This window comes from Hyalella azteca, unplaced genomic scaffold (assembly GCF_000764305.2).
Source record: "Hyalella azteca isolate HAZT.00-mixed unplaced genomic scaffold, Hazt_2.0.2 contig2148, whole genome shotgun sequence".
NCBI lineage: Eukaryota > Metazoa > Arthropoda > Malacostraca > Amphipoda > Hyalellidae > Hyalella > Hyalella azteca.
The window spans coordinates 1-27,461 of NW_025932433.1; the positions used below are offsets into that span (position 1 = coordinate 1).

Genomic DNA, 27,461 nt, shown 5'->3' on the forward strand with positions numbered 1-27,461 from the left:
GCCCTCTAAAGCCCAAATTGCGTGATCCGCTTCACCCTGCTCTCGCTTCTTTCATTTCTCGCCTAGAAATCTACGTTCAGCTGTAACTCAATTAACTGTCATACCTTGATGAATCTTGGTCTCCACGATGTCCTGTTTTCTTATTAATCCTAGTTCATGTTCGTGTCTTCAGAGATTTTGTTCACCATCGAGTGAACTGTTATTGAAACGCTGTTAAAACTGTGTTATTGAAAACTGTGTTATCCGCTGTGTTATTGAAACGAATAAAACTCACGCAAGCTTTTCTTACACACAACACGTGGAACATTAAACGACGATTGACGCTGTATGACCCCAATACAGTTTTAACTCCTTCACATGAAAATAAGCAACTGACAGGTGTTGCTTACATCGCTTGTTTTTAAGTGACAGGCTGGTATAAGTTTTGAGAATATACCCCATGTTTAATGCGCTGCGTTGGGTTTATGCATCACGCAGGGACAGCAAGAGCTGAGGTTTGATTGCATCGTGCGCCGGTCATCACGCAAGACTTTTCAATAGCCACATTTCCTTATTGATCTTCTCTAATCGCTCTCTTTTTTGCGGTTTTTGCTAGCTAATTACTGATAGCGTTTATGATGGATTTAACCAGCCACGATTGGAGCTGCATGAGGCCAAGTTGATGGGGCCAAACTAAACTCTTCCGAAATAAGGATATTTTTTTACGTTGGCAACTCTTTTATTTTTGTTATAAAGAGAAAGTCGTCTTCGACGTACAACTATCAGTAGAAATGTAATTTTAATCACGCATATCCTTGCAAGTCTTTTTTTAGAAGGACCTATAACGACTTACTTCTTTATCATCATGATGTGGTTTATTTACAATGATACGTAAGAGAGAGCAAAGGTGTTGTAATAATATGTGCTGAACGTACATTTTGACGCATTCATGATCTTAACTATCATTTTTTTCATATTATGCACCAACTAATAAATTTTTTATCTTCCAGCATCCATACCCGTCCGAGGATCAGAAGAAACAGTTGGCCCAAGACACGGGATTAACCATTCTGCAAGTGAATAACTGGTGAGTACCTCAGCTGTTATGTTTTGTTTTTTTGGGGGGAAACACCCCTAATTGGTATGCGCATTTCATTCTCACTTCACTTTGTTAGCCGCTTGAATTTTATAAATCATTGTGCACTAGTCCAGTATTATCAACTTGATTTTTTCATTCGAAAAAATTCAAACGATTTATAAATAGATCATTACATATTCTATTTAAAAGTTTATGCATCCTACCTAGGTCAACCTTAAGATTCTTTTACGAAAATCCACATGAGAGCAATCAAAACTAATATCTCGCATTTACTGGGTAGAATTCGACCTACTAGTAATAGCTACCTGGAACAGTTACGTTCAGCATATTCCATTGTAATTTTTTTGTGTAATTTTGCACCTTTATCAAGCCGTACCTTGTGATGTTCTATCACTCGTTTTTTAGACAGTATTTCATTGCCGGGTGTGCAATGCAACCGTATTAGTGTACGACAAACAACTCTCATGGGTTTATCTTCGGCAATGAATGTTAACTGATGTATAACTAACTTTTCTGTTAGATAGCATTTATTTCCGTTGTGGCGCAATCCCAATTCTATTCGTAAATGACGATCTCCGAGTGAGCTACGATTCGCGGAATTTACTAAATAATGTACCATTATAAAAGAAATGTAGGAAACCCGACTGGAATCGAAATTAATATTCATTTCGCAGTTTGAAAGAACGAAAATAAAGGTTTGTCATGAGCCAAAGCGGCTGGAGAACCCGTGCTGGTGATTGCCGCCGCAGCTGCCGACGCAGCGGCGTGAGTGACAGGCTCATGTAATTAGAAGGGGCGCTTTCATGCTTTTTTGCCTTAACTTGCCTTCTATTGCTGTTATTATTGGACTCAAGACTTTACGGAAAATCACCCTATACACACCCTCCTCTAACGCGACCACCAGTTGTCGGCCATGTACTGGAGAAAGAAAGCCACTGCGTGATCAGTGGAGATTATGCGCATTCACACGTGCATGTTGGTTTTGTGGCGCTGCTCTGTCATGTCAACTTGGCCAGTTGTTCCGTAATTAGCGACTTCCTGCGGCAATATTGTCGTTCATTTTTACGCTTATTAATCCATTTTATAACTAGGTTCCTTGACGTTGATAGTATCAGAGTTTTTATTGATCAAATGCAAAGTAGTTTGAATGTTTATTATTTTATTAATGACAATTTGAATTCAGCATTCTGTCCATTACGAAAATTTGATTCTAAGCGTTTTTGTACGACGGTCTTGGTCACTAGGGCGTTTTTTGTGTTGAACTTGTTGTTGTAGTTTTCTTTTATAGCGGATTGTTTGGTAGTTGAGTAATTAAAAAAAAGCAAATTCTAGTCTTTTCGCACGTTCACGTCTTTTCGCACGAGCGCTCTTGATATACTTCGCGTGGCGTTATTAAAAAATGGTTTCTTTAGCTTGCTAAGTTAATGTGCGTCACGACTCGCCTATCACTGAACACATGACGCCTAAATTGCCTTGGTGATGCAATAATTTCATAACTCCCTCATTATCAAACAGTTTGTCCATTGATTGGCCTTGATCGCTCTGTAATGATGGAGTCACGCGTGACTTTTGCCATGTCAACCAAGACATTGTTGGTTATATCTTGTAGACTCCCGCCTGACAACTGTTCATCATATCGACTTCAGGACTAAAGAAATTGCCAGTTTTAAATTCGTGTTTTATGTCTATTCGCTTCGTGTCTGTGTACGTGCACGTCGTGTTCGTTTTGTGTGTGTAATACCCTTTGTGTCTGTGTGGCGTATAATAGCGGGTTCAACGCAATGATTACAAAACATTGTGAGCCAAAATATTCTAAACCCAGCTATCCAGCAATCTTTCTTACTCTCTGAGCATGAAATGTGTATCAGGCAGTTCCAAATCCTTTCAAATACGTCGAAATATGCTTTAAATAATGGGTTTTCGACTGGAAACCTTGCATTAGAAATAATGTTCCTTATTCAACTTATTCTAATGTCAGATTGATTTTAAAACGATGGAATTTTGATTATTTATGGAGCACGTGACATAATTCTCTCCCAGCCTCATCGAAACTATCAGGTAATGTTAGAGCGGACGTATTTGATCCTTTGCTTGGGCTCGTCAATACTATTGGACTGGCGCTAATGCGTCAAAGCGAGCGAACTCGCATGCCGTCAGGTCACGGAGAATTACCCGTTCTCGCTCTCGCTCGCTCCCCTCGTTCTCGCTGTGCGCAAAAAAAAACTTCCTCGGAAATCTGGACATACAGATAAACGTCCTGGACGATAATAGCCCTACTTTGGTGAGGAAAATGTCATTTTTTTATTCATCTATAGTTGTTTATTGTATGCAATGCAAATTTCATCGATAAGATTACGATTTAAATAACTGGTATAGAACTTATAAACTTAATTCTTTACTTATAACATTTTGATTGTACGATCCTCATGATAATTTAATTAATGAAACGTTGAAAATTATCTATAGATTTAACATTTAATTACAAAATTCCATGATAAATTCTTCTCGAGCTCTGGAATAGTGTCGTGAGCAGACTATTTGCTGTCTTTGAGAATACTATCCATTGCAGAGGACGTGTAGCTTGGTCATAGTGATCACAAGCACGTGCTCTGCGCGCTGAAAAATTCGCAGATTGGAAGCCGTACGCAGCGGCGAAGAGCAAAGCATGAGCTAATGATGCGGAAACTGCTATACGGGCCGGCCATTGATCATCTTCCCTTCCTTTTCTTGATGTTTATCCCATCTTTGACGCGGAAAGTGCTACCACTTTTTAAGCGACAAGCCTAATTCTTATAGTTGAGACATTTTCATCGAGTTTAGCGATTCATTTTTTAAACAGTAAAATATATCTACAGCCAACCGATTATGAGAAAAACTTAGTTATAAAATATGAGTTTCACTGGAGCTTTTGTGTTTAATCTCCGAAAATTTTTTTGCTTCATTACATAGCCTTTTATTATTTGCCTTCTATATGAGGTAAGCGTAGACAGATGGCATTGTGCCATTGCTACTTTGTACAGATATTTCACAAATGAGAGCTATTTAATTGAGTTAAGTTTGAATGCACGTACTTGATGTAGTGAGAATCCTTTGTTGCGTCAAGGCACTCATGTAGTAAGTGTTTGAAATACGCGCGGTTCCCTCGATATCTCGCAGGCGCCCGCGCATCCCTTGGCCCATCGGTGTCGCCAATCCTGCTCATTTCCGACCACAGCGCAATTGGCGGTTTTCATTCGCCTAAAAGCTATTCTAAGGGGGAGCCAAACATTCCAGACTGCCAGGGTCTGGACTTGCCCTCTGAGCTGAGTTCGCCGCAATTGCCTTTTCCTGCCTGTTTTCAGTTTATCTGACTTAGCCGAGCTTGTTTACAGCTATGAGATTTGTTCCGTCTTTATTCTTATCAATTTGTCTGGATTTGTCTGGTTATTTTTACCAAAGATGCAGCACACTTTTTTTCCTTATTATGTTTAAGTAAATCGAGACTTTTGGATTGCACCGAGCGGGGCTCGTATCGTCCCATATTCAGGGCACAGCACCGGAATGCGTATAAGCCATAAGCATATTCCACTATCTTAAGCTCGACGTAGCGGTCACAATCTGTTTATTGTTTGTGTTATATACGGTCGAAGTGAGTGGCTCAGAAGCAGATCATACGACAAGGATTCATTGCGATCATGTGGCGTGTCAGAGTGTGACGCGTGCGTTGCTCATTACTGCGATGTCACTTTGTGCTTACCAGCAAAAACTTGCAGCGAGCGGCGGGATATCGCGGCTATAATCAAATTGCACGATCCCCTTGGTACGGCCTATAGGCCTACGTGGCCCACGCTTGTTGCGCTGCGTTATGGCTCTTACTGAACAGCTCGAGGGACGCCGAGGTAATGGATTGGAAGATTAGAGCTGTTCGCTTCAAAACATTGCTTTTCGCGCCTCCAAACCTCAACTGAAAACTAAGAGTTTTATTTGAGTGCCTTGGAACATCATTCGATCATTTTACATGTGCCGTACTGCATGTTTTTCCTTGTATAATATATTGCGCTATTTTTACGTATTTCATGCTGGCTCACTAAAATTTGATCTTTGTTCGTGAATTTTTCGGTTCTCAACCACTTCTGTCGCTTATAACAAATTTATAACAACATTTTCCAATTGAACTTCAATTTCGCATTTGTGAAGAAATTGTGTTTGTGTGTATAATGCCACCTGTGCGTATAATATATAGGTACACTTGTATATGATGGCATTATGTTCTTATTTGGTTGCCTAATATACAGTCATCTAGATATCTTTTGGGTAGAAAATATCTGTTATACTTGCTGATGAAATGTTCCCTATAGAGGTGTTCAACGGACGCCTTCGAAGCAAAAAAAAAAATCTGCATTTCCAGCAATAACCTGACATCTGTGAAAGTAACATCTTGCTGTCTGACATCTTGTGAAATTGCTCTAGCCATTCATGGAGTACTAGTTCCTGAGTGTACTAGTGATTCCAACGCCATCTCGCCAAACTGTGTTTAGGTTCAGATATAATATCTGTTCAGTGCTCGAAGAGTGTGAAGAAATCATATCCGTATTCAGCATCGATATATTACCATTAATGATTGATATGATATTTTAGTATCGAAATTTAGTATCATGTTCGAAATTTGAGTATCCTATAAACTTTTTTTCTTTAATGGATAACATTTTTAGCTAACTGTTCACATAATTTGTACTGAGCAATTTTTCCTTATAAATCCAATAAAAGTTACGTAATATCATAGAAAGTTGTGTATATTGATCAAAACTAATGTTCAGTATTACATGTTGCGCCCGAGGCTTGCTTCGTGTGGTGTGTCTGTACCACGCAAAGCTCACGCTAAAAAGCAACCGGGAACGAGAATTATGCAAATAGGCGGTGCCACTCTGAGAGATTGCTATGGAGGCCTCTGGGCCTAGGTACAGCTCGCTTGTTCTTCTCCGCAGTCCTCGTGGCTATTGCGATCATAACGTGCACGGCCTGTGATCTTACACACGTGAGATTTGAGGCCAGTGCTGGTTTAGGTATTCATTCATTTCTGAAATTCCGTGTGTATTGAAGGCTATATGAAGATTATCATGTAATGTATGCGCGCATGCATTGTTGGTCGATATCGAGATCATGTTGTGCATTTATTGTAGGCGGTATATAGTCGTTCATAGCAACATCGAAGTTATAGTTGCTTTAGTGAAAAATTTGACTTCCATAGTTGACTGAGAACAAATTTTGGCTGATGCTGCAAATCCATTTGGCTGAAATTATTGCATCTTTTTCACTTGTCAGAAAGTATGGATATAAATTTTCACATTATAGCATGTAACACGAATGAGCTAGCAGCCGAATAAGTGCGTTCATGTCGGCATTTGCGTGTGCTAGGATCATAACATTACTTCTTCTGGCGCCGCTACTGAGCGATCAGTTGGTCCCTCGATCATCCGCCCAACTCACGCTCACAACCCTTGCCTATTGGAGGCGTATTTACTTTCTGTTAACTCGAATGTGCTTCTCACTTTGCTATTTTCGACGGTTCCTTCGTTGCGTTTTAAGCCAAGTTTTGTCCGTAACTAATATTCTGTGTTTCTAGATGGTAAGTTTTTTTTGAGTAGAGTCTAGATTTCAATTTGACCTCTTAAATTTTTTTCTTGAAAGATGGCATATATCTGGTTAAAAAATGCGGTATATATGGTTTAGGGAATAGTGGCGTAATCAACGACAACGTGAACATTTTTTTGAAATTCGTGAGTCTGCAACGCAGTCAGTGTTTACGAATATTTCTTTTAAGGTTTACTGATTTATCGGTAAGTGGCCAGAAACTCTTATTTTAATCAATCTTTGAATTCAACTATTCAAACCACTAGTATTTTAGAAGAAACTGACTTAAAAGTTCTATATTAATACAGTCTTATTCAGATAAAAATTCCTCGCTATCCTATTATAAATATTGCTAGGAACTTTGTGAAACGCTTCTGTGTATTGTTTGTTCCCCTACGGATGGGGACAAATTCAGGGAATGTCTTCTATTGGAGAAGTTAGTTTTGCGACCTCAGATGAGGTGAACCTTCCCTCAGACGGCACTGCTCTCCCCATCTTATCGTTCCTAACTTTTGCTCAATTGCTTCCAAACTCTCGCGTTGTTTGTCACCCGCTGTTGTTTTATGCAGACTTGTCGTGGAGTTTTTGTTTCTGTACCGCCGCTAACGGCCTATATGAGAATAGTCGACACCACCGACGCCTTCTCTTAATGTATAGTCTTAGCTGTATAGATAGATACCGACTCTCTTCGACTGCATTTTCATGGATACTGGCTTGTTTTCAAGAGTTATGTAAGAACTTTCCTTAAAATATATACCTACTTGATTTTTTCTGTATTTTCCGTTGTCGAGTTCTTCTAATCAACAGAATTCTAGACGAACCTAATGCCTGCATTCTGATAACTTGTTATTTTTTTAATTCAACTCGTTTTGTGTGCGTGAATGAGTTTTAGAGAAAATATTCTTCAATGTCATGGAGTTCAAACAAAATTTTAGCTCAGAAACAAACGCACTAGCTGTTTTAACCCATTGCAGTTATTATTCCATCGGGTGACGTCGGCTTCATGCACTGTTCAGCTCCTGAAGAACGTAAGTCACCCTTGTCATGTTGCGCATTTTGGCGGCAAATGGCGTGTTCTGTAACTACCAAAAATGGATCTGATCATTTGTTGGACGTCGATCTGATCCTTATAGCCGCTCTTCGAATTTTAGCCCCGGAGCGTAATTAGATTCACATGAGATTTGCATGTGTCGGTTCCACTCAAAACTTGTCACTTGGAGTGTCACTTGAAGTCGTTATTTTGCGCATTTAGGAGTGATGAATGCGAGATGCACGTAAGAGTTCCCCCCAACTAGAGACCATTAAAAAAGCCCAGCTAATTAATGTATTATGCAGCGTGGAGCGCTGGTGACGGCTATATAGGGAGGCTGCTCGGCTTGTCCGAGGGGAAGTAAACCTCAGCCTGAAAAGATGCGAAAAAAACTTTGCCTTTGTAAAAAGAGGGAACTATCAAGAGAGTGTCGTATGAGAAATAAATACAACGGCATAAGTTATCCAAAATAAATATCGAGAATGCCTACTTTTTTAACGTGATCAGACAAAATTTTAAATGAGTTGCAAACTGTTACTAATCGCAAATCCAACTGCTGCATGCGAATATCTATTTTCAGGATGTTTTTTATTATAGGAACAGCTCTCGTCACTCTTCTCTCACATCAGGTCATTTGCATACTAACTTACTCTACTCGATACGTTGCACCCTCGTGCCACCAAATTGAACTTTTGAACGAACAATGACTAATGTCCCTCTTATCGCACCCTTGCGGATGGAAGCCAATATTCATGCCTTGTCGTTCCCTCGTCCCCGCCTGGAAGAGTCAACTTTCCAGTTTAAGCCTTTTAAGAGTTCAAAAACCCCAGATGCTCTTTTGCATTATTGTAAGGGATTTTCTATCGTCGTGCAGTCATTTCTGTGTCATACTGGTAAATAGCCCTCTAGGATAAATGCCTATGCACACTAAATAATTTCGTTTAAATAGTTTATGTCCATCTGAAAAATAATCGTGATTAACTCTCGATTAATTGACTAGTGGGAGCAAATCCAATGACGAAATTCAGGAAGTTGACCCCACCCTCGCTACGTTTCTGAGCAAACAATGTTTGTTTCGCTCATCCGCCGCTAGTTGCGTTATATAGCTCAGTTGTATTAATATTCAGGATCTGCTGCTTTTTTACTGATTGTATACAATTCTAAGTTTTTGAAAGCGATTTGAGAAATTAATGCTTTCCTGAAAGGGACATTCTTACTAGATTTCAACTAGCGAATATGAAAATCTTTCGTATAATTTGTACTTCCCTTGTGCAAATATAAGTCTGTGACATTATCTAATTCACTTTAAATAACCTTCAATACAAGACTCGGCTGATGTAGCATTTTCAGGTTATGGCTTCAGCGTCAAGAATAATTCACGACAAAGTTAATTATTGAGCACACATGTATATAGGTGCACCTTGATCACGGTGCACGCGAGGTCTTTCAGGCGCCGCAGCGCTTTGAGGGAGGTATTTTTCAAAAGGCGAAGCTTTTAATGTGACCTGTTTTACGCTCACCGTGTTTGGCTTTAAAGGCGTAATGGATCCCTTGGGAACGCCGTCTTAATGTCATTTATGATACCATCACAATGCGCTGGACTTGCTGCTCCCCTTTGTGATCCTCCATCTAGACTTTAAATAATCCTTTTCTTCCAACCATTTGCGTTCTACAAATGGAATGATAACAAAAATCTTAGTGTGCGGTTCACAAAAATTTGGACACGCTTTTCGCTATTATAGACAGACAGGTCCAATAACGAGACGCCACAGAACCAAATAAGGAGGTTCTAACTCATTAACTTAGGTTATTACTCACTTTCACTGTACTGATAGCAATCTTCAAAAATTTTTGTATTACGAACTTTTCTGTTAAACAGGAAAAACGTGCCAATAATTCGCTTATTATACATGCAGGACGAGCTTTAATTTTACAACAATTTTCTGATTCTCAATAAAAAGCCCGCATAATACTAAAATAATAAACTAACTAATAATAACTACTAAACTAATTTAATCGACTCTTACTTAAAAGGGAATTCCATTTGTTTTAATGTTTTTTCCTCTCAGTTCAACGAAATCTGACTAATTTGACTCCATCCGCTCTTATTTTCTATTCATATCTGTGTCAGATTCCGGTTGCTGAATTTCTTTCTTTGGTTTGAGTTTTGTGTGAGCATTTAGTGGTGTGTGTGGCGTCGGAAACGCTTGCTGGAACCCCTTCACTCATTGGTGCTGCCGTAATTACAGATAAATTCTGGCATTGTTGGCCTGTAATGATTTCCTTGGGGGTTGCGACCGAGACGCCGCTCGCGCAATAGCTGCTGCTCTGCACCGGCAAATGTATACAAGTTCCGTATCGACCTCGTCAGTAGCATGCGAGTTAAATTATGCGTTTTGCGTGATATTCAATGAACAGTTGAATGTATTCTGAAACAATTGTAATAATTTAATACTCAATACCATTTTTAACCCTTATTTACGAATATGTCAACGTCGTTAATGTTATGTTTGTCGAAAGGCCTGTAAATTGGCTTGCTGTTTGTAGAAAACAGGCTTAACCCTTTAAATTATTTTCAGTATCCAGGGGAAATTAACGAGAAGTCATTTGAAATATGGTGAAAATTTCATAATTTGCTTATCTCCTATATGTTTGCAACGAATGGGAAAACCCTCGAGGACATCCATAGTCAATTATATACTTTTATGCGTTAGTTTGACAAACTCGATGTCAGTATGTTCGTTCCTTCGTTCACCGAGAACTGCGGTTTTTTCTGAACAGCATAAGTTATAGTGGAAATATTTGTTCGCATTATGAATTCAACGGTAAAACTTGAACTTTTCCGTTCTTATAGCGGTTGGTACCTCAAATAATGTAAAATTGTTTTTGGAAAAAGATAAGATTTTCTCTCTAAAAGATGTTTATCATTTATCACTGTTTTTGTTTCGTTAACCCTTGTATTACGCAATTAAACGTTTGGTATAAGGCCAGTTTTCATGCAGAGTTTGCAATCGAGTGATGAATTATTCTACATTTGTCACATTGTTTGAATTTTTTTCTTAATTAGTATTGAATTATCATGTAGCAATAAACGTATTTACGAACAAATTTTGGAATACTCGAATGAACTAACTATGTTTAGACAGAAAAATCTCAGTTAGATAGAAAAATCTATTGCGGCGGGTTTGGACGCAGTCGTGCAGCCTAGAAGAGACTGCAGCGGCGGCGGCCAGCCAGCACTGCCTCGGCGCCTTCCAATATCGCTGTCGAGCGAGCAATGGATGGCCTCTATGCCACGGTCTAAATTACAATGCAAAATTCTTGCATCTTCAATTGTGTTCCAGTATTCATTTGGTGCGCTCCCGGCCCTTCCTCCCTAGCTATACATTCCTAGCTATTTCAATTACGGCCAAAACTGTTTTCAAACTTTGCAACAGTTTGCAGCCGCTTTTCTTGTTCTTGTGTTCTCGCTAAATAAATGGGTTATAGTTAATTCCACTCGAAGTGCGTGCGTTTTGTCTGACTACTCAATCATCAATTGCGTGTCCTCAATCAACGCATACTCTATTCATAACCTCGTATGGTTCGTATACTTCCGTATGGTTCGTACAAAATAATTGGATAGTTTACGTGGACTTTATTGCTTCATATTTATTATTGAGAAGTGAGGTTTATTTTTGTCAATGACTTACAACGACCATTTTTCACCTGAGTCGGCCGTAATGACGCCAATAAAATGGTTTTGTTTGGTTTTGTGTGAGCAATCATCGATATATAGCAGTGGCGCTGCTGTCGGATGCCCAGAAGTTGCAAGCAACGCGCGCAAAATGTGAGAAAAGCAGCGGTGGTAGCGCTGGGCTCGTAAAGAGGCCTAGCGTAATCGGAGCATAAATTCTTGCAACATCCGAGAGTCGCGCTCGCTTCAGCCGCTCCGAAATACGGGATCGCAAAATGCAAGGAGTTTTTGCGACGGCTGTAGGAATTTATGGCGTCGCTGGGAGTGCTGTAGGTGAGAGAGGAGTGAGAGGGACCGACTCATGGGAGGGGGCAACTGTCGGCATCACAAAGGGCGGATCGCCTCACAAGGAGGAGCTTGTGAGAGTCTGAGGCTCTCCCTCGCTCCTCCCGCACTCAAGTGAGTGAGAGTAACTCCACCTCTCACTGCAGCGCCGCTAGCTGTTCTCTGCAAGCGCTCACTACTGTCACTGCATGAGCAGCCAGCGAGCACTCCTCTCTCCGAGCTCCATATACTTCAGCGCTCAAATGTCTGACAAAACGTCTCTATCGTGCCAATGATCTCTCATGTTCAGAGGAATGGAGCTCTCACTCCGTGATTCCATCGCCATGCATTAACCCTAGCCGCCGGTTTGTAGCGCTGCGTATTAATTAATTTCGCTCACTAATTATTTTGCGGTGACGTAGGCTTCCTTACTTGCTTATGGCTGTCGATCTTGCACTGTTGCTGATCTAATTTATTTTACCGCTCTCAAGCACGAATTGATCTTGAACATTAATAGCTTTGAAGCAAATATCAGGATCCTCATTGTTCATATTATAATTAATATTATTTTAAAATTTTAGAATGGTTATTATTAGGTGTACTGTTAGGTGCCAATTGTAACTATTCGATTTGAGGAGCCATTCTCAGCTTATATAGTTGTGCGATATTTGCGGAATATTGCTTGTATTTTACTCAGTTTTAGCGGTCACCGGCGACTGCTATAAAGTAAAAAATTTTGTAAACCTTGTATACGTAACTCTTGTTTATGTGTAATAAATAAGTGGCCTGCCAAAATTATGCAATCGCCATAATTGATCGTTTTCATATTAATTTGGATTTGTATAAAATGTATGAATGTTGTTTATTGGAATTTCGCAAATCATATCAGTACAAAATCGTGAAGACGCTCTAAAAAAATGTCATTGTTCTATATGTATTCGACTAAAGATTTAATAATTTAACGCTGACGTCGCATTTCATGCCATTTACAAGATTTTTAGGAGTATCACTAAAAATATAAGCGCTTGCTTTGCATTCTTCTGTGTTCTGAGTGGCATATACGTACATGCGAATAAGTTTGTTTGCTGAACAAATTATTGCATCATTTACAATCTATGTGAGATCGAAAGTGCTCCTGAGACCTCATTGATGCAATAGTGTTGCTCGCAGCCAAAAATGTCCATAACTTGAAGCATCTATTGGTTCATTTTGTAAAGTATAAGTTGCAGGCTGAACACCGTTGCGTTTTCCATAAAGACGCAAGCTATATTTTTAAGCTGAGTTTGGTTTTTGGGGCCCGTGTTTGCAGGGCCCCCCGCGAGCAGGCCAAGACTGTCGGCAGGGGTCGTCGGTGCCTCACTGGGGGGCGCTGGCCTACCCGACACCCGCTGAGCCGTCGACTCCCTCTGCTGGAGCTCGCCACGCAATGTCCGAGATTAGCTTTACATTTGTGCTCCATGTTCACTACATGACGCAAACCACACCTTTTGCCTTAAATGCTCGCCTCGCTTACCTCGCTCCATCGCGCGGCGTAGATCATATATGCCAAGCCGAATGATATGTCATAGTTCTAATGGAATTTTATTAAAGTTTCATAGATCTTTGCTGGCATTTGATGATGCTCCTTATACATTTTATTCTGTGCAGAATTATTTACTTAAATTGTAATCTCCGTTTTTTTTTTGTTTTTTTTTTCTGAAAATTTTTCTTCTCAGAAATATTGTATCAGTTGTTGCTGTTAGCTTTCTACACTTTTGCAATTTTAAATAATCGTAAAATATATTTCAGTAGCTAATGCGTTGATTTTTTATTTGTATTTTTTTCGTTCATTTCCAAGATAAATTTAAGCGTTCTCCACTTTCGTACTCCATAGATGCTGAGTTAACTTATGTTCATCTTATTTAAAAAATAACGTTCACAATACTTATTAATTACGTTGTCAAATATGCTGCGATGATTGCACCGCTCTTCGGAATCGATTCAGAAAATTCTGAACTTATATGGTGAAAAATATATCTATGTGTTCAAGTCATAAAATCAAATCATTAGCTCTTGAAAATTCTTTCATGGTTTATAGGTTTGAAATTTAGCCTTGTCCTGAAACTTGTCTCGAATGATCCGTTGACTTTAGCAATTGAGTGCTATGCTCGCAATTCATCAGCATTTCCTTTGGACGTCGTGGCCTGGTCTCAAATGTCTGGTGTAATTTATTTTCCACTTCTGCCAATATCTGCAACTTTGGGCCCCTTTCAGACCTTGGAGAATTTCCAAAAAGCGGCGAATTTCTGAAGCCGAGCCGAAAAGAAACTTGCAGAAAAGCCTGAGCGGGAAGGGAAAGGGAGCGTTGGACGAGCGTTCCTTTGACACTGACGTATGTTATGGCCTCGCATGGGGGTCTCTTGCCCTCTCCCCACTCCCCCACATCCCCCATCCCTGTCCTGGCCTCTAAACACTGGAACTCCTCTAGTTCTTCCCAATAAAATCCCCTGCGTCGTAAATTCTTCACATCTTTCAACATACCAACACGTGAATCAGAAAGGATACAATTTCGAAATTGCGTCCTACACTAAGTTCAAAAATATCCTATTAACCATCGCAAGTTGAAGAAAGTTTTCACATTGCTGAACAGGGAAATTGCGTGCATTACTCGCATCGGTTGCGGGCATACTACGTACGTACGATGTTGTTTCCTGGTAAATGCATCAAATTGTGTTGTATATATTTTTCCGCTTGATTACGGTTACCTCAATTTTACATGTCGGCGTTACTTATTACAATCTCACAGCGAGCAAAGAAGGCAAAGCAAAAATGAACGTATGAAGAGGCGTATTTATGTCATTGGTCTCCGACATTAATTTTGACGTCATGCATGTTATTAGTTTTGAACTTTTAATGAGATTTTCGGATTTTTTTCTGGTATAAATTTTCAACTTTTAAGCTATTATCTGATGTGTTTGGTTTCCATGGTCAAATGAGACAGTTTCTCAGTATAGTTGATTTTATTAAAATATTCACGACTGCTGTACTATTTTGCTGGTGAATTTACTAGATCCTGAAGAATCCCTCTTTCGTTGTTTCTCTTCACTGAATTACTTATTGAATTTTGATATTATATAGTTCATAACCCATGGAATCGAACCTATTTTGTCCTCCCTAATAAAATTGCATAATAAATTTCAATTCACTCGTTACACTTACTAATTAAATGGAAAACTTGTTTTCTACGTTCTTAATTATGGTCCCTCAAAGTTTGAGAGTTAGTGAAGCTAACTGATGCAGTTTTTCTCAGTGCTCTAATCTGTACACCACGATAGTGCACGGAGAGGCCCATATCGAGTGTTGCTGCAAGTCGCCACTGTTACCTTATGCTCTTATTTATGGCCCAAATGTTTAGCAAATAGACAAAGTTGAGAGGTGATGGATAGCTTCTCCGTCGAGACCCTGCTGCGCGCTTGCACAGAGTCTACTTCATATAAGCTTTCTTACCTCGCAACTTTCTTTGTGTGCAGCCGAACTTAACCAACTCAAACGTTTTTCGTAATTATGTTTAGTGTATTTTCTTTGTGCAGCGATTGTTTAAATGCTGTTACATGGATTCATCAGTGACTGCCTATCGTTGTACTCGTTCAAATCTTGTGTCAGGCGTCAAGTGGATCAAGTCGAATGAACTTCAATACTGAAAACGATTCAATTGGCCCATTCTAATTTATTCGCTTCTGCGGCATCCCACACTTTCAATGAAATTCCTCATTGCTGTTTTACCTCGTTATTTTTCAGCGACCATGTCCTTAAACTATTTGGCTGAATAGTCCGGTATAATGTGAGTTGCTTACACAAGACTCATCTTGTGACACCATGAGGTGCAAACAAAAGTCTTCCTAACGCTAACACTGGACCAAACAAACCGCAAATCAATGTGTCTCTTCTCGAACAAGAGCATTTGCCTGCTCACGTGGCTTCTGTCGCCAGCGTCGTTCCTCGGCTCCCATCACGCGCCCTACACCGACCGGCCGACCGTGATCGACCGAACAGACGCGTACGTAGCTGTCGTCCCTTAAACTTTCTACAACAATTTCGCCCTTTTGTAACTATTCGCCGCATGTTTTTTCTTCAAATACTGTGAATTTTTTACAGTTGGTATAAGTTTAGACACTCGATTATGACGGTGTTTCTCATTTTGTCTTGTTAGGGTTGATCGTACATTGCTACTCTGTGAACAAACAATAAATTTGTTAATGCTCCCATTGAAACATCATTGTGTTGAATTCGTTTTCTTCGAGAATTTGGATTTTTAATTGCCGGATCGAGCGTCTATTGTCATACTTGAATCAAAAGTAGAAACTAATTCGCATGATGCGAGATTATCTTCTCATTTGATAAGTTGCGAGCGGTAGAACCTCGCTATTTTTCGTGAACGACTTTTTCTGAGCTTCTTTCTATACCGTATCGTATATTTTATTCAAATCCTCTCGTCTTTTGATGAGCTTCACAGTACTCTACCATTGACTCGCATACCGGCGAATTATGTTAGAAATCCTCTTCGTGTAGGAAGTATTTTTAATTTCTTCGTTCTATTCTGGCGCTGTTAAGAAGCGGCGGTTGTATTGGAGGAGCGATATAATTGAGCTGCATACATTAACATACATCAGCCATAGTCCGTCGACCAGCAGGATGGTTGTATGAGTTGACCACTCGTTGCTTAATGTACATGGAGCGCAAAAATGAAGAATTCTCCTATTCTGAATCATGAAAAAAAATGTTCATTTTATACAGCTACATATTGCTTATTCCTTTATTTCCAATAGGGAAGGATATATGGCCTTATATTCAGGTATAGCGGTTTACTGTCGATTAGTATACTTTAATTCCTGTAATTTAATTGAGATAACAATGAAGTCTAATTAATATAAAATCTATTCACAATTCGATCTCTATGAATCTTTAATTCAATTTTTGCATGCGGTTAATTTTCATTAAGGCTAGAAATCAATTTTAAGTCTCTTTAGTTGTGGTTTTGTATCTCAAGTGAGTTGGACATGCTTACAAGGTTTACAATAAACCTAAGTTAAGCGATGAAACTTTTCTCTAATGTTTTTTGGTTCCTTAAATGATTTGTATATATACTTCACTAAAGTAAAGGAGCTATTTTTGGATAAAGCATAACTCCTATAAAAGTAGTCTCTCCTGCAAGCTCCAATAGTTCTTGCACTTTAAGCTAAAACAACGAATGAAAGTGTGAATATCTAAAATCAATTTCATGATAGAATTTGTTCCAATTGAATAAATATTGTCAGATGTGATTGATAATATGATTGCGAACAGTTAAATTGGTAATTATGCTAAAAAGTCTCTTCCCATTGAGCTAAACCAGTTATCTGACACTAATAAAAAAATCTAGTCAATATGAAAAGGCAAATTTCTGAACTAATTAATATCGTGCAAGCTAATGATAGCTGGCCAAATAAGGAGCTTCTTCGCAATTTTAATCGTTTATATTAGATTCTGATTTTATTGTCAGTTTATTTTGCTTTGATGTATTCTTCTTCTAAAATATATACAAATTTTGACTTTCATTTTGTTTTTGCATAAAGCAATTTATATTCTTGTTTATATCTCCCCCTCGGCTACTATGAGAAAGAGAGGTGAACCAGCACTGTCGGATACAAACGTATCTTGTTCTTCATTCTACATTTGAATGTGTACGGATAAATTCTTCATTGGGGAGATAGAAATTCAGATACATCAGCTTTGTAGCCAGGAGCGCATCGTTTAGCTGCTTGGATGTGGTTGGGCATAACTAAAATTTGTGCTGAGCGATGGTTATATTGGAATCTATAGCTGTAAGATCAGTGTGAGAGCGTCTTGGCGAGGCTCGCATCTATTGTCCAGTAATTGCAGAGTGGCGAGTTTGAAGCATAATAGCCCAGACCACTAACGTATGACGCTTATGACATCTGGCAGTACCCTGAACATAGCTAATTGCACACCTCACTGCCCCATCACGAGTGCGTTCTCTTAAACTCATTCAAAACCGCTTTCCATGGTGCTTGTCTGTAACATAATTAAATGGTTCCCATATAGTTTGCTCGTTTTTGTCGTTAGATCGCGCATCGTTGTTTCAATCATGTGTATTTCGTGTTCAATGCTAATTAATAGTTTCGACAAGCTTAGAAATCTGCCTTTTACGCTTACCCCTTCTCCATTTGACACAATTTTTTTGCACACTTCCTCACAACGAAGAAAAAATTATACCTCTTCTTAAGGTGAACCTTTATGACAGAGATCGGTTCTGTCGTTTGTTTACTAATGAACGATAGTTGCACTCTGGCGCCGTTGAGCCCGGAGCTCTGACCGGCCATTGCTTCTTTGGCACGAAGATTAAGGAGTTAATTAGTGAAGTGATTTGCGATAAGCCCTGACCAGGACTACTCCTAGAATTCCAGTCCAGACTCGACTGATGGATGGGACACCGCAGAAATGAGAGTACACCACGCTAGCGAGTTAGCTCATTTGAAAGATGCTTTTCTTTCTCGCCCGCTGATTTTCCTCTCTCGAAATTTGTTTTGTGACTTGGAATTTATCCATGAATTTGTCATGCTGCTGGATACAACTACTCGATATTTTTTATTCCGATATACGTGTCTGCATAAGCCATTTGAGTATTTTATGGAAATAAGGTGACTATTTCTTATTGCCTTTACCTGTTATACGGCAATGTTAAAAACAAATCGTTTCAGTTCGAATAAACGGCAGAATTTTAGAAAAGATATTGACGTCATGGGCAATTTGTAGTTTCGATGGAGAAAGCATTTAATGTCAGATTTGTTGTCATTCTGATGGCTTTTCTTATCATCAAAACGCTTATTCAGCCACGTTTCCATGACTAAAAAGCCATGGAGTCGTCTGTCATTTACTTGAACTGCGTTGTTAAGGTAGTGCTGCAAGTGAACGCCATAAATCGCGTTTGATTTATTTCATGGTCTACTTCGAAGCTCATCAAACTCGTAATGACTTTAATTAAAGTATAGTCAGCAACTGCTTTTTATTGTTGGCATGGATTTTTTAGCGGATGTTTACTCAGTGTGGCACGCGAAAGTAAACGTGGGAATGTTCTAAACTCGTGGGGCATCCCTTACAGCATTGCCTCTCAGACACACTTTTCTGAAGAAGAGCTCTCGACTGCATCGCTTGAGAAGACCTCAGGCACTTCAATATTCTTGATGGCTTCTTGCGGTACCTTTCATTTTGGCTCGAATTCCGTTCTGGTATTGTACTCTCCTCGACTCGAATGGAACACTCCATCTCGTAAACCCTTGAGGCTGTCAAGGATAACCTTGTTGTTGTAACGAATCGAGATGCCATCTTGCGCTCTTACTCGTTCCAACTCTTACATCGCCCAGTCAAGAATCTGATCTCATTATGAGTAGTTCGCAAGCACCACATTCATCGAATTCGCCGATTACAAAGCAAGTTTTATTTTCAGGATCCTACATTCTAGACCTGAGTATCTTGTTCAGCTAGGCGATGGTCAAGATTTGAGCCCGAACTTCTGCTGTATAAAACACGGTGGCATTTATTGGACATACCAATAGCTTCCTTTGCCTACATGATGGTCGTTTCAATGCGCAAATATTTAGCCGAGGCGTTGCAGTGACTACAAATGAGACGATTGTATTTGAAGGTCCCAGCTTCTATTGACATTGTATACATTAATCCCGTCCTCTGAACAACTGAGAGCGAAAGATCAGATTGGAGTGAACATTTATCCAATACTGGCAATCGCTATTGGCAATGCTTTTAGCTCATTGAATGTGCTCTGTGCATTGCCTATGCTTGTTTTTAATACGGAACAAATTAATATTTTGCGTCTTCATGGAATTCCGGTTTATGGCATCGATGCATTTAAACTTTGTTCTTCTAGTTTTACATATACTGAAGGACTTCGTAGTGTTCGTTTCTTACTGCCGCCCTAGGATATTCATGGACGTCCGTCATAATTATATTTGTATGGAAAATTGTAATTATTGTGCAAGCTGTCCTTGCTCGGTTCGATATTTTATGTAAATTAGTGAAAGCTCAACGTGTGCCACCAAAGAATCATGACCAGGTTTTCTCTGACACAAAGGATACACTAGCTCGTCTTTGAGTGACAGTCACGATGTCTTGCTGGCTCGCTAGTGACACTAATGCCACTATTTCTGAGCTCCCCCGTGCGCCTTGCCGCTGTCGCGGAGCATTCTTGTCCGCCTAACACGCTGCCTTGCCTTTGCCTTATACCTGCAGGAATATACCTTCCTGGGTCAGGCTCGCAACTCTCAAATGCACTACGGCTTATAAGACCACCTCTAATACAGTACTTTACTAGCTCTTAACTTAGCCAAATGCGACCTAAAACTTGTCCGGTGTTGGCTAAAGAACTAATAAAATCGTGACTTTAGCTGCTTCGTGCACCCAAAGCTTATTCCTAGCATTTACTGTTGTGTAGTTCCCTAACAACACGTGGTCCCTTAAAAAAATATTTGTTGGATTTTTACCTTTGAAACTTCCGTACCAGTCGCACTGCTAGGAATTATATTAATAGAATTCGAACTCGGCCGTTTACAGTTGCATTTCTCTTTTTCCCATGAATTTTTCTTATTTGAATGGAGCCTCATGTTCCTTGTTACTTTTAGGAGATATTTTTTGTTACATTTCCTAGAGGACCCGGTATTTTTTTATTCCTATTTGTTGGGGTTGGACTCCAACATTGCCTTTTTAAGGTTTGCTGGATGGAACTTTGAATTCCAAGGCTCACTGGTTGTCAAAATGTGATCATCGTTATTGTTAAAAAGGATAAATCTATTATACTTCTGAAAATTTATTCTACATAATATATTTTGCTCATTCTTGTTCGAACCACTTCCAAATTGATGCATTTCAACATACGTTGAAAAAATATGATATTGTTGTTCTAGCTACGTTCCGAGTTTAAACACTATGAAAATTAGTAGAAACGCCGAGGTTTTATCGCCATAAATTCAGGCCTTCGTTTCACTAAGGTATATCCGGGAAAATTGAACTTGTGAGTAGAACAGCGAGCTTATAGTTCACTAAATTACTTTTCTCACCCTTGGCATCTTTCAGCGAGTGTCGAACTCCCCTGTTCACAGTCGATGACGACCTCCATTTCAATTCGCTACAGCATTTTTTTCCCGACACGTCCAGACGAACCCTTTGGGAATGGCAACCTCGTACGCACAACCCTGGAGTTGCCTTGGCGCCGCTCACAAGTGTGAAATACAGTGAATTATTGTCCTTAACCAATCGGCGGCTCCAACCTAAAGCATTGTTATTGAACCAGAGACTGATCCTAGAAGAGTCCTCTCTGATCCTATTAGTTCCGTTGAACTGAACTTCAGTCATTTTAACCGTAAAACCTGTGTAACTAACTACAACTGTTTCATTTGAGTTATATTTCCCTTGCATAATGTTTGTGATGCTAGAGCTTATGTTTTACTAAGTGAATAGTAGTCGAAACTACCAAAGAGGCGTAATTTCATTAACATGTACCTTGGTTACATCCTATACGGCAAAATTCCTGCTTGCAAGCTCAAAAAAAAATTTTTTTCGTCTAAGCGGTTCACTATCTCTTCAAAATAATAACGAAAATTAATTACTCACTCCATCATCCGCCACTCGACGCTCGCTTGGCATTGTTTTATTTCACTCTGGTAAATTATGTTCTCATTTTAGCACCTTATTTATCAGCATAATGCACTGATAGATACCTGATATTGTTCCTATCATCCTGAAACAAAAGTTGGCTACCTTATGCCTTCGTCATCTAGAATTTTTTTGTGGTTAATTGTAAGTATAAAATACGTGATTGAACGAAATGTGACTACCGTACTTGGATTAAATAAACTGATTTAAATTTGCCTCAAAATGTCGCATAGTTTGCTTCTCCCATACAGCGTACCTAATTTACACTGTACAAAGAGATATTGAATTTATACCACCTACGTTTTCAGTATAGTTTGTGAGGCAAGCATGCCGAGTATAGTAAGTCTTCAATGGCCTCCCTTGTACTCTGACGGTCGCCACCATAATAACAGAGCTCAGAAATGAGTTGTATGCGCCCCGTCATACTGAGCCTAATAGTCTCACCTCTTTTAGATTTATTTCCGCGGTACAGTGAAGTAGGTACCCGAGTTACAGCTAATCGTCCGATTCATTACGCCTTCTGCCATCCTTTTAATGAGAAAACGAAATAATCGTGACCAAATTGAACATTGCAGTGATGTACAGCCATTATTTCGAGACAATTTTGTTAGCTTCGTTCAAGATTTTTTTAGAGGATCTTAATCGTCGTTGAAATAATAGTTGAGAAACTAGAATTTCTGTGAACTAAACTACAATTAGAAGTAATTAACGAATTTTTGAAAAGATTATTTTTATTAAATTTCGGAGCAAAGATCATTTTTGATTCAGAAATTTTCTAAAATTTGCAATGCACCTTTACGATTTGTTTTTTGATTTGCAATTTGAATTTAGATGGCTTTTGATCTTTATCTCTGATATTTTTGCTAAAAGTTATTTCAAGTTGAAATCGTATCTAATTTGTTGATGAAAGTTCATTATCCAGACACATTCACACGTACAAATGACAATGTTCGAAATATTTTCAATTATTGAGCAGCCATGGTGATGTTGTGTTTCTTATATGCATGTGACTGTGACGCAGCGTGCAGTAATGTGTAGGACAGCCGTATTCAGACGCCGCTGCGCGACCGACGGCGCTACTGATCGATGACCGAAAAGTCTCTCCGTGCTTCATTTGGTAGATGGCCCCTATGTTTTGAAGTTTATTTTTGCTCTGTGAACACAACTCATGCACTTCGCAAAAATCTACGATATCTATATGACTGAGAATCACTGCAGTCTAATTCTTTCATTTAGCCTTAAATTTTATTATTGCTTTTAAAATCGAGTAGTTAGCACCTTCAAGAGCTTCTCTGTTTAAAATTTCAGTTATTTTGAACATTTTCAGCAAGGGTTCCGACTTGGTTTCAGATCTGTAAGGATTTTGGTATGTTAGTTATTCCAGTCCTGAAGTTCCATGCTCATTGCTAGGTTTCTTTTCACTAAACCTTTGCTTTGTTACTTTTAATTACTTTCGTTTTTTGGTTTGATTCGTAGTATAAAAGTTTGTACGGTAGTTGGTCCCAAGACTTCTACTTGATATCAATGAATACAGTATTCCTTTCGTCGTGTTAAGGTCAAAGAACGAAATTCGTCGTGGCTTTTCCCGCTTGAGCGACAGCCAAATGAGTAATTTATAACCAGAAACACGCCTAAATTTGTCTAGGTAGAAAATATCTTGCAATATTTCACGCTTCGAGAATAACTATTCAGAAGAACGAGTTGCTCCACATCACCTCTCATTCAGTGACGTTTGCATGGAAACGCTGCTCGAGCTACCACATGTGTCCATTACTTATGGCCCCTATTATACTATCAGTTAGGGATGCTCATTCTCGTTCCGGAGAGTGCCGCGGAAATGGCATCCAGGGAATCAAGAATTGGCATTTCCGACTCAACGGACGTGTGATGTCAGACGGACGGTGAATGCAGCGGGGAGTCCAGACTGATTTCTCTAGTTTTAACAGTAACAACGACTGCCCATTCGGCCCGAGGTTTCAACTTGTTTATTCACTTGCATCGCGTGTACGGTTAGAGTTCCAACATCTATAAAAATAATTCTGCATTGCAAATGGCAATGCTAAACAAGAAAATTTTTATATATTAATTGCGTGTTGTAATGCAAGAACTATGTTTTTTTCTTAATGCACCAGTAGAAATGTCGGTTGAGGCAACGTTAGTGGTTTACATGGTGCCAATTATAGTTTATCCAGTTGATAGTATAAACATGTAAATCTGACGAAAAGCGGCAAGATACGATCATCATAAGAAGATTACTTCTTAGTTTTGGCGCGTCCATTAACATGAAGGATTTTTTTCTTCGAATGGACGCCGTTTTTTTTGTCAGTGCAACACTCTGACTCCAGATATATATTTTCACTTGGTTTTTTTTCTCACGTATCGAGATCGTCTTTAGCTGTTCTTTGTTGTTTGTCGTCAAGCGGAAAGAGCCTCTATTTTAACATTAATGCGATCACATTATTGAGCACAAACTAAACATTTGTTTGAGCAGTTCTTAATGATAGATATGCGAGTACTTTGATTGTGCGTGGTCTGGCGCCTGGATGGACTGTTACATTGCTTGTTTGTAATACATACAATAATTGGATTTAATACAACCGTATTGTGCTATGTACTCGCCACCTGCCAGAGAGCAGGTGTGTCCTCAAATAGCCTCCAATCCCGAGGATAAACTCTTTGAGCGAGAAAAAGTTCTGCCTGATCCGCTTCGCCACCTCTCTATCTTGTCCTCATGCCAATGTACAACTTTCATGGCTCTCGATTGCGCGTATTCAATGAATTTTTCGTCCGTTAATGCGCGAATATTCGTACGCCGCCTCGTCCGGCATAAATCACCGCAGAAGAAAAGTGCTTCTTTACAAGCCGATTTAATATCGAAATTTTTAAAAAGTTTTCGTCTAGACTCTTGCAAAATATTTTTCGTAGTCACCAAATTTCAATAAAGCTGGACAATTAATTTAACTAGAAGTAAATCTCAGTCGGTCACACTTTTTTTTATATAAACATGGTGTTTTATGTGAAGTTAAGGGTAAAATAAGGTACGTTCCATAACTGCAGAGGCTCAGCTGCGCGTCGATCAGCCCCTGCCATAAGCTGAGCCCTTCCATTAATCTGGACCAAGTCCGGGCTTCTCTAGATCTGTCTGCCGCAGTGGCTGCAGCTGCTGCTCGCGTCTGACTGCTCCGTTTGCTGCTTGTTTAGCGCCTAAATAGCTTCTACGTAATTTAGTATTAGTGTTACTAATATACTGAAATTCTTGGTCGCTTTTCAAGTGATAGACTGGTCAAGCCTTGTTTAATCTAGGACATCTTGGTAATGTTGGATTTTCTGCTGCAGTCTCTCATAAGAATGTCAATCATTCTCTTGCAGTTACGAATTGTGTATCAGCAAAATGAGCAAATGTAATCCAGAAATGTCCAGAAAATGCACAATTTTTCATTGAAAACCTTTCGGAAATCAGCTCCATTGTCTGCTCAAAAACTTGAAATCTAACACGGTAGAGATTTGAAGCTGAATTCTTTCAGTATAATTTAAAAGCGAAGAGTAACGTAAAAATCTATCAATTAACAACTATCAGCGGCATAAACTATAAGCGTAGTTTGGAAAAGGTTTTCGTAACAAAACATCTTAGATGAAAGTTTATATTTTAAAATCGCTTCAGCTAGGGGGTCAATTTTTAGCCTCCATCTCCGTTGCTTTAGAACTGCGCATCTTGGAGTCCTTGCATATTTTTCATTAAAAAACTATTATCTGAAATAGTGCTCATTTCTTTACGCTTGAAATTGGTAGTCTGTAATGTTTGACGTTACTTCGCCCTTCTACTAAGCAATTTAGGTTTTAAAATTTTCCCTTTAGATTTAGTTTTTCGTATTATTTTATTAGTATTATTGATGTTTAGAAACTAATGAAGGAGCTTGTGTCCATGTCGTTTTTAATATCAATGCGACGAATTTATTGTCATTTTCCTTGCTTTGGCATAATTGATACATAATAGATTTAAGCTATCAAATGATCTTGAAAGTAGTAAAAATTGTCATCGTATGGGAATGATTTTGCGATGGTTGATTTTTATTCCGCATGTATATCACATTATATTATGTAATTTAACCAGTGCAATGTAATTGCAAGTCGTTAACCCTAATTTAACCAGTGCTATATAATTGCAAGCGCGATAACCCAAGTTGAAATCAACATATGTAAACGCATTGTTCAAATCAAAGGAAACAAAAAAGGCTATTATATACTCTGGTTAGTATACGTTTTAATCGCTTTCAGAATTTAACTCTGTATTTACAAAGCAATTTGCATTTCATCATTCAGTTATCGACTGATTTACTGTCTGTGACCAAAGACCAACTGAAAATTCTAGTTCTTCACACTTTATTGTCAAATGTGATGCCATGCATACAGCTACCCATATTAAATTCTGGAGTTTGGGCTTAAATTCGACTTTTGTCATCTATTCGAATGCGAGATCAATGATTTTTTTTTATTTGCACTGCCATACAGTCTTCCTTCGCACAGGAGTGACTTGCGTATATCAGAATATAGAGAAGACACGCGCCCATCAGAGGCCAGGTCTCCAATGACCGCGAGTAACCGCATAAGAGGGCCCTGGACGCAGCTCTTCTAGCGCTCCCTCCTCCACTAATTGATTTATGAGCCCTGTACTAGCAGATTTACTTGCGCAAGCTGAACCAAATTTTAGTCCTGCTTCCGTGTCTTGAGTCGCATCTTTTTCGTTCGTTTATTTACGACCCTCTTAATTCCTGAACCATCTCCAGAAAATGCCATATTTGGTCTTCGTTGGGCATAAGTGGTCAAGCATATCACCTGCATCGCTAATAATGTTGCGCAAAAGACATTTGGGAATTAATGGGTCGTCAAAGCATTTCACCTTCATTATTTTTCGAGTGCTTTCAATTTAGATGATGATCACTGTAGTTTCCAGCTGCTATATATCATTTGCCAAAGCTCGTAAATCTATCTTAATATTACGAATTGGTTTTTTGCTGGTAACAATGGGTTTATTTTCCATTAGATAAACATGTTTGTGGTTGCAAAATGCGTTTAAATTCATTTAATAATACTCTAAAGACAACTTGTGTGATAATCTTCATCAATTTTAATTTTATAATTTTTAGAAATACACGTTTTTCCCTCTAAAGTTACATTTGAATGCGTTGTACAATGACCGTAGAGTTCCTTGAAGCAATGCACCATAATTTTACTCAATATTTCCATGGGAACAGAAGAAATGTTTGCTTTGTTAGTTTTATTGTATTGTAGATGCTTACATAGTAGGTATATATACACCTAAAGCTGCGTATATACATTTCATTAAGTTACTTCTGCTCCCTCTGTGACAATACAATGATCCGCGAGGGTCGAGTTATCAGTACACAAGTCAGCGCCGAGCTAATGTGGAGTAATCCGTATCGCGGATGCACACCCTGACCCTCGTAATTATAGCATTAGCCACATTAAACCCGGACGTTCCGATCGTCCTGTCATTCTCATAGAGCAACTAAGTTCTGATATCATCACTTTCTATCCATTTTAATGAAATATACTTCTTGAAAAAATGGTATCGGGCTGATAGTAATCTTACATTTTCATATTTTAATATAAATTTGAACATTTTTTCCTAATAAACATCGACCCACAATGTAAATAAAATTGGCTGTATATCTTTTTATATTTGTTTAGAGTTAATGAGCGTTGAAAGCTACGTGTTTCTCATTTTATATACTATTTTACTACGGTGAATAAATGCATCATTACAAGTGCGCGTCGTTCGTGAAACAACAATAAACTGATCATGCTTGAAGAGAATAATTAGAATTTAAAAATGATAAACTCAGACAGACAAGATGCGAATGATCGAGTCTGGTCGAGGGATCTCAAACAAAAGGGGAAAGATGTCACTACTCGACTGTCCCGATCATGTGTTTATGGACAAAAATCTCGAGACAGAACAAACAGATGACTGTCAACGCCACCCACACTCTGGCATCTTGGCAAACATTGCTAAAGGCCGC

General features: G+C 38.9%; 1 protein-coding gene across 1 annotated transcript in view; it reads left to right on the top strand.

The window, feature by feature from the left end:
• Window positions 1–989: 989 nt before the first annotated feature.
• Window positions 990–27,461, top strand: part of LOC108666505 (homeobox protein homothorax) — a gene marked incomplete at its 5' end in the record, with an annotated part of 43,129 nt that continues 16,657 nt past the window's right edge. Inside the window, 1 exon segment of the mRNA XM_047885402.1 lies at window positions 990–1,066. Within this exon segment, the coding sequence (XP_047741358.1) occupies window positions 990–1,066 (77 nt within the window).